General features: G+C 44.5%; 1 protein-coding gene across 1 annotated transcript in view; it reads left to right on the top strand.

Moving 5' to 3' along the window:
• ADCY5 (adenylate cyclase 5) overlaps positions 1-12,190 on the top strand; it is a 223,618-nt gene that overhangs the window by 199,125 nt on the left and 12,303 nt on the right. Inside the window, exons 12-14 of the mRNA XM_068139006.1 lie at positions 1,884-1,971; positions 9,344-9,460; positions 10,936-11,100. Coding sequence (XP_067995107.1) covers positions 1,884-1,971; positions 9,344-9,460; positions 10,936-11,100 — 370 coding nt within the window. The remainder of the gene's footprint in view (positions 1-1,883; positions 1,972-9,343; positions 9,461-10,935; positions 11,101-12,190) is intronic.

The raw sequence follows: 12,190 nt of genomic DNA, 5'->3' as shown, positions 1-12,190 counted from the left end.
GTAATGTAGCATTCACTGAGAACTGTTGTTTTGGAAGTGAATTTGGAGTTAGTAATTTTTAATCTGAAGGACAAGCTCTCAGAAGCTCTGAAAATGATCCAAATTCTTCTTCCCTGCAAGAAGACAACAAAATAATGTAAAGAGAGCTCCAACTGCTTTCTGCTTCTGTTCATACCACAGATCTTTTCAGAACAGAGATGATTGGTAGTGTTCAGATTAGATATTTGGAAGGTCACAGAAACAATGCATAGTCTGATGTTTGAGGTCGTTCACTCTCCCGGACAAGAGGACATTCGCTTCTGCTCTCAGAAAGATTGAATCAGCAAAATAACATCAGTACAGATGCTCTGTGTAAACAAACAGATCTGCTTTGGGAAACTGGAGGAGAAGCTGAAAGAGTCTCAGAATTTAAACTAGGTCAATCCCAGCAATTAATTCATGGTTAATTGTGTCCTAAAATGTTGTTTGCGAGTAACCAATTCAGCGAGGGCTTACACTTGACATACCTGGATATTACTGCTGTGACTTCACACCTGAAGAGGCCCTCTACCAGGCTCTGTGTTGCTCATCAAACACCCTAAGCAGCCACTAAGCTGTCTCCATAAAACTCAGTTTAACATTTAAATGACAACTTGACAATTTCTGATCTGTGGCAACCATATGGCTGACTCCTTTGTGTTATGCAGGAGCCAGTCCCTTATGGCAGTGTAAATGTCACACTGCTCAATCTCCTTCCATGCCACCCAGAAGGGTGGTGGTTGGGTTTTTTGGTAAGTTTTTAGGCAGCCTGGCCTGCCTGAAAGAGGAGTTGGTTCAAGAGTAAATAAAGTTCCATGTTTTAATTGCAGGTCATACCTTCCTTCAACTTTTGATTTGGTTTTTTCCTTACATTTCAATTGCATAGCTTTGATCTTTTATTGAAGTTAACAGTTCAGCAGCAACTGAAACCACAGGTGTATATGTGTCACTGCCAGAACTTCATGAGAGATACAACATAGAATTGGAATCTGAAAGCAGAGGCAAAATGGCAGTGATAATTTATGGTGATCAAGAGGAATAGCTTTAATGAATTTGTCAAAAGCTTGAAGAGTGAATCAGCAAGTACAAGTTATCTTAGTAGTACATAGAGCAAGGAGACCAACTGGCTTTGGTGTGGTAGATTTTAATGTCACATTTCAAGAACACTTCCTTTAAATTATGAATAAGGATAACTCCTGGGATGGGGCTGCTCCTGTCACACTGAGACCAGTCACTGAGAAATTGCTGAATATCTTTGTGATCAAAGCAGATGAAAATGTATAGTACAATGTTGGCTCTGGGTTGCTATTTGTAATTCACAGCTGAGAGGAACAGGAACCTCTCAAAACTGACCAAGTTCGGACTGTTTTCCCTGATGATGGTCATGCCATGGTTGCTTCCCTCTCTAGCATGAGGCAGACCATGGAGGATGGTGCAGCACAGACATTCCCTGTGCACAGCAAGGATGGGTAGCTGTTCCCATGGAGAGTATTCCCACTGCTGTGCTGCAGTGCTCAGCACGCTTTCCTTCCAGGGGTCTCCTGCCCACAGCCAGCTGGAGCCGACCTGCCATAACAAATTGTTTTATCAGCTCCTGTAGTGCACACAGTATTTGTCAGTCCCTCTGCTGTCAGTCTGGCAGGAAGGTGATTGCTCTAAAGATGCAATATTGTCTGCTCTGCAGGCTGTGTGAATAATTCAAAGAGGACAGGGTATCCGTTGGTATTCAAGGCACTGTCTGTCCCCTCCTGCTATCCTATCTGGAAAGCCTCTGCAGTGTGTACAAATGTGATGTTCTGGAGAGCAGAGCTGTAGCTGTTTTATATGGGATGCATTTTAAAAACCCAAAATCTCCTTGATTTCAGCTCTACATTTATGCTGGGGTTTTACCTGACCTGTTTCCTGATCCTGACTACGGTGGTGTTTGTCTCGGTCATTTACTCCTGTGTAAAGGTGAGTACTGTGGTTCCTTTGCCTAAGATGACTGGATCAGCAGTCTGTTTCTTCAGCTAACAGAGCATGTTTTGTTAGCTATGCTTTCCACACTATGTGATAAGAAAAAGCCTTTGCTAAGACAGAATGATCTGCAAACAGATGTTAGGGTTGGCATCTCTTTAGCCCAGTGAGAAGTAACCACTCTGTGGATCTGCATGTCTATTAAGTCCCCTGCAGGCACTCTCCTATTGCTGTAAGAACACACTTTCTAGCATGGAACAAAACTCTGACCGTTCCTTTCCTCCCTGCCAGCTTCCTGTGGAGCTGCCTGTGTACCGGCCCCTGCTGCATATGCGTGTTTGGGTAGGCAGATAATCAGAAGCAGAACGTCATCAAGGAAAAATGTCCTGGGGGGAAATAAAAGCCATAAACATATAGAAGTTTATCAGCCTTTCTCAGATGAGCCTACAGAGCTTCCAGCATTTGGCGGGCTCTTTCTTGTAACTGGTTTTGATCAGCAAAGAAATACATTGTGTGAAATCTGAAAGCCTATGAATTCTTCTTGGGAGTCTGTTGTAAATTGGCAGTCAGTGTTTGGGGAAGGCTGATGTGTTCATCTTCTTCACTCAGAGGTATTTCTATTAAAATGTTGATGCTAGTTGATTGTATTTGTGGGTTTGGGAATCCTTCCAGTCTAGCAGTGTCTGAACATGGAATACGTTCAGACTCAAGCTCCTGAGCCCAAGCTCAGCTCTGCTCCTCAGTGCCTGGAATAAAATAGTTCAGAAGCATTATGTTCATCCTGCAGAAGTAACAGTGGGATAATGGATTGTGTCAGGCAGATGATTTGCTGCACTTTAATTATCTTCTCTGTGCCATTTTCAACAGTTGAGTGTGGGTGCTCTTGACAGACTTGCACCTTTCATGTGTTTTTGATTTTTGAAAGTTAGATGTGGAGAATTAAGCTTTGTCTTCTCATTTAATAAGAGCTACAAACTGTTCCCAGTGAAAGAAGCTTCAGGCTATATTTGAACTTAACAACTTGCTCACAGGGCTTCCCTTGGGCTTATGACAATTTTAAAGGGAGCCTAGTGTGTAAGCACAGAATCCTGTTGGTCCTGCTTGTTTACCAGCAGTGAGAATTACAAGTCAGAAATGAAAGTGCTAGTAGGAAGGTTTGGGTCCCTTGAGCTGGGAAATGATACCCAAAGATGCCTGGTTATACTTGGTGTGTCCATTGTGAGGATGCCGCTGTAGCTAGTTTGTATATCAGCAGTTAGTGTGATGAGCAGTTAATTAACAACTGATGCACACCAGTGTGAAAAGCTTTTGGGTTTTGCTTTCCCTGTCACAGCCACAAATGGCTTGGAAACTTGGTGCAGAGCTCTGGTGGCATCTATTGATGCTGCAGGACCACCAGCAGCAACATCACAGCACTCTGCCAGCTGTGCAGAGACACACCAGTGCACCAGCTGTACTGGTGCTGTGCAAATCCTGGAGCAAGAGCTGTGGCAGACCCGGACTTCTGAAGGGTCTGAGCTGGCTGACTTGCCGCCAGACAGATTTCAAGCTTCCATATCCTGACAGCAGCACTCATTGCTTCTGTTATTTAAAGGTTTGGGGCTTTTTGATTTAATGTTATTTCTCATCTTAATTAATGATAGTCTGAAAAGCACACAGTATTTTCCAGTCCCCACGACCCTAGGCAGATGTTCAGTCTTGCTTTCTTTTCCTTAATCGTCCAAATTCCTCTAGGCTAACTGTTCAGTTGTGCTTACAACTGGTTTTTGGTTGGCTTTGCTTTAGTGCACAGGTCCTGGAAACACAAAACATCAGAGGCAAGTTTGACTAGTATCAGAATTTAATGGGATTTTGTGAAACTCCTGGCATCTCCAAAAGTGAGTTTTCACTGTGTTGGCCCAGACTCACAAGGTGCTTTTGGATAACATTCAGCATGACCAGTGCCTCTTGGGCAAATATTGAAAACATCAGGCTTTCCATCTCCACTACCTTTTTGATTACCCCCATTTTAGTGCTTCAGGCTATCCTCTGCTGACACTATCTGATGATGAGATGCCTTGTTTAGGGAATAGGTACTTCTAGCTACCTGTCTGATGGCAGCAGCCCCCAGTTACTACAGCCTGCTTCTGGCATTAAAGATTTTGCTGTTTAAAGTCACAGGTTTTTAAGCAATGGTTTTACCCAGCCCACAATTAAGGGATGCTGCATTGTTGCTGTACTCCTTATTGCTGCAGGAAGCATTTTCACACATGGGCACAAGAAAGGCACTTTCACAGATCCTTCAGATGAAGTTTTAAGACATAGGGGTGTCAGTGCTGTTTGTTTTGTTTCACACTTGGATGTGGGATAGGAGAGCAATGTGTTTTACATACCAAGAGTTCATTCCACACAAAGTTGGGAAGCAGGTGTCCACCCCAGGATATCAGCATAAGCCTAACTTCTGCCTGTTTGCTATGCTATTACATGATAAGTGACTCTTTTTTCTTCCTCTTTCCAGCTTTCATGTGAGATTTTCCTTCCCTGTTTTGGCATCTTCCTCTCTGGCTTTGGCAGTGGCCAGCAGGCTCTTTCTGGGCAGCTTGATGATGTTTTATTTTCTTTTGCTGTCATTATTATCTTTTGCTATAAAATTCTTCACGGACTAGAAGTTGATCCTGGAACTGCCAGTGCAGCCAGCTTGGCTTTCCAAGTTTCTCCAGCTGTAATAAACAAGAGGGTTCCAATTCTCCTCTTTGATGCTTTGTGAAGACTTGGCCACCGTGGGATGGTGTTCCTTCCCAATAGAGTATAAGGTCATGGGAAGCTTGGTCCCTTCGCAAATACTCTGCTGATAGACATCTGTTTTGCTACTAACTTTTACCAAGTTTGTGTTTCTTCTTAAAATCCTTAACTGCTGTTGTCTGCACTGCTGTGTGGACTCCAGCTTCTTGCATGTTCCTGCCAACATGTTCCTTCCCAAGAAAATAAGGTAATAGAATAGAATAGACCAGGTTGGAGGAGACCTTCAAGATCATCGCATCCAACCCAACCAATCCAACCCAGCTAAACAACTAAACCATGGCACCAAGCACCCCATCAAGTCTCCAAGTTTTCTGTAGCTTTACATGGGTGCAGCTTGCCTACCTATCTCTTTGCCTCCCAAAGTTAGTGTAGATGCTCCTAAAGGTTTTCTTCTCTCAAGCAGGGGAAAGAATGGCCTCTGAAAACTGTACTTTTTTAATAGACTAATAAATCACTGTGAAATAAGTTACATAAACGGATCTGCAACATCAAGTTGCCTGGAGATGTTGTCTTATACTCCAGAAGCATCTTAATGTACTTCAAAATGACTCAAAGGCTTTTATTACAAATTGCAAAATCAGAACTTAAAGACCTCATAGCTTTTTTTCATCCCATGGCACAACAGCAAGTATCTGAGTAGTTTTCCACATCCACAATATATGTTAAGAAGACAGAAAAGATGACTGTTCCCCTTCTGTGTGTGATCAGCTGTTACTGCAAAGTATAGGGTTTATTTAGTGTCTTTTTGTTGTGCAGATGACTGGAGGTTGAGACACTAATATTTGTTGAATTGCATTTTAAATTTGGACTTTTCAGCTGTATCACAATGCCCCACCTTCACCTGCCAAATATGCTGGTACCTGCATGCTTTTGGAGCCTCTGTCTTCTGGGAGCTAATGTCTTCTAGCAGCATTTGTAGAATAGAATAATAGAATAGAATAAACCAGGTTGGAAGAGACCTTCAAGATCATTGCATCCAACCCATCAACCAATCCACTTAAACAATTAAACCATGGCACCAAGCACCCCATCAAGTCTCCTGAACACCTCCAATGATGGTGACTCCACCACCTCCTTGGGCAGCCCATTCCAATGGGCAATCACTCTCTCTGTATAGAACTTCTTCCTAACATCCAACCTAAACCTCCCCTGGCGCAGCCTGAGACTGTGTCCTCTTGTTCTGGTGCTGGCTGCCTGGGAGAAGAGACCAACCTCTGCCTGTCTACAACCTCCCTTCAGGTAGTTGTAGAGAGCAATAAGGTCACCCCTGAGTCTCCTCCTCTCCAGGCTAAGCAACCCCAGCTCCCTCAGCCTCTCCTCATAGGGCTTGTGCTCCAAACCCCTCACCAACTTTGTTGCCCTTCCCTGGACTCGTTCCAGCAAGTCAACCTCCTTCCTAAACTGAGGGGCCCAGAACTGGACACAGTACTCGAGGTGTGGCCTAACCAGTGCAGTGTACAGGGGCAGAATGACCTCCCTGCTCCTGCTGGCCACACTGTTCCTGATGCAGGCCAGGATGCCATTGGCCCTCTTGGCCACCTGGGCACACTGCAGGCTCATGTTTAGCCTACCATTGACCAGCACCCCCAGGTCCCTCTCTGCCTGGCTGCTCTCCAGCCACTCTGACCCCAGCCTGTAGCACTGCATGGGGTTGCTGTGGCCGATGTGCAGAACCTGGCACTTGGATGTGTTAAATCTCATGCTGTTGGATTCTGCATTTCAATTCAGAATTAACTGGAATCGACTGGACAATCCTATTTCCTTTACCCCACTGTGGTTATTTTTCTTCATATGGGTATTTTAAAAGGACTACTGAGTGACCTCACCTCTGTGTGGCAATCTAAACATGAATCTTGGCTGCCCAGGTGGATCACGTCCTTTCTTTCAGCCCCTCTTCTCAGCAGTGAATGTGCAGGCATAGGGTTTCCATACCATCAGACCTTCCTTTGTCCTGTTCTGCACTCAGGCAAAATTGGAGTCTTATTAAAAGGAATAAATGGTGTTGGACAGTACAAACCAATGGGCTAACCAAAACCAGTGCATCAGTTTTCACCGTGCTGTAACATCTTGGTGTTCTGCTTCTTTTCCTAGGACAGAAGGGAATTTATTTTGGTTTATTTTATGTTATGTTATTCAGGAACAGGAGGGCAAGTCACATTTTCTTTTTCTTCTTCGTGTTTTACCTCTGGCTGGCAGATGGTTTTATGAAGGGCACCCTGATAGAATGGAGCTGAATTGTCAGAGCTGAGACAGGTCTGCATTTTTTTCACAGAAGTCCTCCAATCTGCAAGCATTCCTTCTGTTCCCCATTCACCTCTGTGAAATGGGGAAGTCATTATGCAAATAAAGTTTTCCATGCATCTTGTCTGCAAGGCAGAGGTTCCTCAGATGTGTGGCATGGCTGTGCTGTTGCACTCTGTTGCAGTCCTGACCTCCTATGGTTTTTGGCTTTTGTTTCCTCTTTGGGACTTTTTCCATCTGCACTTGTTTACTGATCTAACATTTTCCTTAGTTTGCAAAGTAATGAGAACCAAGATGAATACAAAGAAAACATGTTTTCCTTCGAATTTAACTGTCTTCCACTGATAGCTTTGCTTGATATCTCAGGCTTGGTTCAAAGTCAGGCTTTTTTGGGATCATTGGCAGCGGGGGGCTGAGCCAAGATCCACAACAAAGCCCTCCTGAGTTTTATTTAGGTGCTTGATTTCCCAGAGATTACAGAAGGAGGTTAAGTTTGTGCATACCTTTGAGGAACTTGGCCTTGGGCCCTAAACAAAGGGGATATCAGGAAAACCTGTCCTGCTGTAATCTAGTGAGAAAACTGTCTATGTGCAGTGCAAGTCCTCCTTCTCCCTTCAAACCCTAGAAATGAGCAGAGGAAAGCCCCATGATATTTCCCACATCCATGCTCTGGCAGGGGTCTGCTAGCCAATAAATGCAACAGGACATGGTAGGGCAAGGAGATATTTTGGTCATGGTTTATCAAGAGCCAAGGATTTCTGTATCAGCAAGAGGTTTCTTTCTGAGAAAGCAAAATGTCTCTTTGTTTTCCAGTGGCTGCACAAGTCTAAAGGGTTGCATAAGCTTTCAGTGAATTTCATTCAGTCCTCATGCAGTACAATTAAGTTATAAGCCTGATTTCCCCTTTCCTCCTGGCCTCTGCAAAGCCCTGCTCTCTCCTCTCACCTGGAGTTAACAGGAATTTTGTGCATGTGTTGGTTAGCAGGCAGAATCAGCCCTCCCAGAACTTCCTACAATCTCTCCCTCTCTAAGAGTTACCAGTTAATGGGTGCTTTGGCCATCCAAACACCTCGTAATTACATTGTAGGACTCTGTGTGGGAAGCTGTGCACCGACAAAATGTTGTATCTCCAAAGATGTAAAAGTGCAGGATAAAAGGGAAAAGCAAGATTTTTAATAGAAACATTAGTCACAGTTAAATTGCAGTGCCGTGTCTCTTTGCTGTGCTTCTTTGTGTCTCTAAAAATACCCTCTAGTGGCATGGTTATTCATGCCATGTGCTGGTGGAGATGAGAGCGCTGGCTTCTGGAAAAAACTTTGGCAGTCTGCAGCAGAGCCCCTCGGTCCTGGCACGGAGAGGAAGGGCACTGCAAGCCAATGTTCTTCAGCAGGAGGTTGTCCATGCACAAGGGTTTCCTGGCATCCATCTCTCTTTGTTCCAGCCCTGAGCTTGCACTGGGATGGTGCTGGTGCATGAAGAGAAAGGGTTGCTCTCATTGTCTTCAGGACTTCTCTTGTAGCTAATGCAGTGTGAGGGGGCCTCACGTGATACTGAGGGGTGGCTCCTGCTGCAGAGCATGCCTGGTTAGTCTCCACTTTAACGCAGAGACTGCTTCTACCCAGAACAGGATGCAGCACCTAAAGCAAAGCATGCTGGCAGCCTGCAGTCAGAAAGCAATTAGAAGAAAGCTTCCAGCTCTGATAGCAGTGAATCACTGGGACAGTCTGTCTAGGGGAGCTCTGTGATCGCCCTCACCAGTGGTTATTTTTAGCCCCATGTGTCTGTGGTGCTGAGTGCCATAGACCAGGGGAGGCCAGCTGCTTTCTCCAGCACCCTTCACTGAGAAGCTGACAGATCACAAGACTAGTCTGGGGTTTTTAACAGTCAGTTTCTGAAATGGTATCAGGAAGTCTTATGATACACCTTTGTGATCAAAGGGATATGACATGTCTTTTTTAATCTCTGCTTCTTTAAATTGTTGATCCAGTAATTCACAGGCTCAGGCTCCTGGCTATTTCAGTTACAGATGGCTTGTGGTTTGCTTCTCATGACAGGATGAGCACAGCCCCGCAAGCCATGCTATCTCAGCTCAGAGAAGCCATCATTCCCATTAGGCAGGACTAAGTAGATTTGGTGAGCCAGCTGGGCCTGCTGCCATGAGGCAGTCATGTTCCTGCTCACCCTTATCCCAGAGCCACCATCTCCCATCACCATTCTCCAACTGCTGTGCTGCATCTGCACACATGCCAAGCCCAAGGAAGTGGGCAGCTCAAATGCAAGTTGTAATCTGTAAAGCAAGCAATGATTTTACATATATTTAACAATTTTTATTTTTCCCCACATGCAGCTTTTCCCAGCTCCACTCCAGACTCTTTCTAGGAAGATTGTACAGTCCAGGACCAACAGTACCTTAGTTGGAGTCTTTGCCATTATCCTGGTTTTTCTATCTGCCTTTGTCAACATGGTACGTACACTCTTCCCTCTTCACCCACTGGGTTCTGCCTGCCTTTCCTACTGGTGCTGTGCAGCATCATCACCCGTATGAACACTGAGTTTAATGAAACTTTGCCTAATGCTTACAACATCTGAGGTCACAGGAAAGAAATTAAAGCCTACCAGCTGCATTCCTATAGACCATTATATGCCTGGCACCAATTTGTGTCCGTGTTCTTTTCTGGTTCTTTAAATGCTTCTGCTCCAAGTGCAGAAGCCAAGCCTGAAGCTTACCCCAGAAGCATACTCTGAGCCTGAAGCATTCCCCTGCATGAAGGGCCAGCACAAGGCTGATGTGTCATTTGTTTCCCACAGTGCTGAGTGGGAGTTCAGTGTTGCATAGGCTTTGTGCTGGCCTTCTGCATGGTGCTGCATCCTGCTCCAAGTGCAGTGGTCACCTAACAGGAACTGTGAAGACTTTGCTTGGAGTGCACTTTTGGGTCTAGCTTTGCATGCAAACGCTGCTGCTGATTTCAGACTTGGGGAGATGGGTTGTTCTAGAGGATCCTGTGGCTGCTGGTTTCTCACTTGTATCAATGGCTTGAAGGTTGAATGTACTCTGAAGGACCACTTGAATATTCTCTAACCCATATACATCTATGAAATTTTTTAAGCAGGGGGGAGGGAAAGGAAGAGAGAAGCCTTGAGCTTGGAGGTAGCTACAAAGACTTCATATGGCCCTCTGCTCCTCTCAGTTATGGCCTCAGCTGGCACAGTGGTGACATGCCTGAGCATAGAGGGGCTTAAATACCTAAAAATCAGGCTGCTGCTTGCTCTTGCCTTCGTTTCCCTATATTAGAGAATTAGGAAGAATTTGCACTCTGTGGGGTACTTGAGTAGATGCTAACTCAGTGGTATTGACACCCCACTGCCTTCCTCCATAGTCACCTGCAAAGAGCTGGTGTAGGTTGCTGAGCACCATGCAGAAATTAGAGTGGGTTTTGGTTTTTTTCTGTGCATAAGGCCTGATTGTTTGCATTCATGAACTGCTTAATGCAAAATGGTCAAACAGATCCCATCAGAACAGGGCTGCTTCCTCAGTCTAACATAGCACATAAGCCTTTGAGCCATGCTGCTAAAGTTCTCCCTGTAGAAGGATCCATGGCATAAGCTTTAGAGATGGCAGCAGCAAGTTATCAGCTGAGAAATTCCCATCAGCAGAAACAGAGCATCCCTTCTGCCTGTAGCCCTTAATGCAGAAAGTTGTACGTGAAGCTGAGCACAAAATTAGCTTTCCAGAGTGCACAGCCTGGATTATATTAATTAATACTTTGGAGGAGAAAATTCATAGCCATTCCATATGCAGTACAACATAAGTTGGCAATCTCATTTTGCACAGTTTACAGATAGCTATAGCCATTTCCAAGGGGATCTTTAACTGAGCAAACTATTTTGTTTTCTTAGCCTTCTTTATGTTGTTGAGTTTAATACCATATTTTTCTTCAGTTCATGTGCAGCACTGTGGATCTTGCCAGCTGCATGGCTGCAGAATACAATATCACTCCTGATCAGGTGGACATATGCCTTATCAGCAACCTGACTTCCAACTACAGCCTGGGCACCTTGCAGGGATTCTGTGACAGTCCTCTGCCCAACTGCAACTTTCCAGAGGTATTGCTTGGGAAAAAAAGTTAAAATGGATTGCAGAGCTCGAACTGAGAAGGGGCTATAAAAGCTGTTATAAACTCAGTGATTCAGAGGAAAGCAAGGCTGCTCATGAATGACGTTATAGGACTGACACAGGCTACTACGCACAAGCTGAAGTGTCTGAAGTTATTATCATGAGTTCACATTAATGTTAAAGTTCTTTCAGGGCTGAATAATCAGGAGGCCTTTGTAATTGTTGGATCCTGCTTGTAGTAAGAGAAATTGCCTTTCTCCAGTGGTCCTTAATGGTGTGCAGAACTGCAAGTCATTTCAAAGGAGTTTGAACCTATCTCTTGTCATAGGTTTAACCCTTCCCTCCACTGTTTTGTGTCCTGATGAAAAACTTTGCTTATATATTTTTTGACTAAGTGTAGTAGGTTCTGTCCTCAGGCAGGTTAGCAGTCCTGATTGTGGTCTGCTTCAGTTTTCAAATCCAATCCTACCTGTTCAGAACACTTGTTTAAAAAAAACCCAAAATGTTTCTAATAGCAAGAAGAATCAACCCAGGGATTGATTGCCTCAGGCATCTGATACAGGGTGGTTTTTTTTTGCCAGGCCTGTCTGGAGCAAGTGGAAGTTTAAATCTTGATAGATTTGATAGCAGGAGGGCTATGAGGTGGATCATGTGCCTCTCTCATTTTGTATCCATGCTAGTTTTCTCAGGAGCCATAAATGGCACCTGCAATCTACAGTTGCATTCCAAAGCACTGGCATGATAAACATTCATCTCTCAGATTGGCAGAAATTGCTGCCCCACCACCCAGGTGTGGCAAAGGCTTCACTACCACACACACACACACACACTTCTGCAACTGCTGTCAGAGAAAAATTATTATGGTCTTCACCACTGGTAGAAGCTTGTTCAGCATGTATCTTGCTAATGGATTCAGTGTGCTACACAGGCAGGGGTAATACTTTGCAACTGGCCTCAATCTGCCCTGGTGGTGTGAGTTGTTAGTATCCTTGCTTGTGCAGATAAATGAATTTGGGTCCAAAATTTGACCTTAAAGCATGAAGTATTCCGATGTAACTGGATAGTGCTTTCTGCTAACTC

This window comes from Melanerpes formicivorus, unplaced genomic scaffold, assembly GCF_026170545.1.
Source record: "Melanerpes formicivorus ecotype bairdi unplaced genomic scaffold, bMelFor1.0.p_v2 SCAF_5, whole genome shotgun sequence".
In the NCBI taxonomy this organism is placed as follows: Eukaryota; Metazoa; Chordata; class Aves; order Piciformes; family Picidae; genus Melanerpes; species Melanerpes formicivorus.
This window is presented reverse-complemented; position numbering and strand designations above follow the sequence as displayed.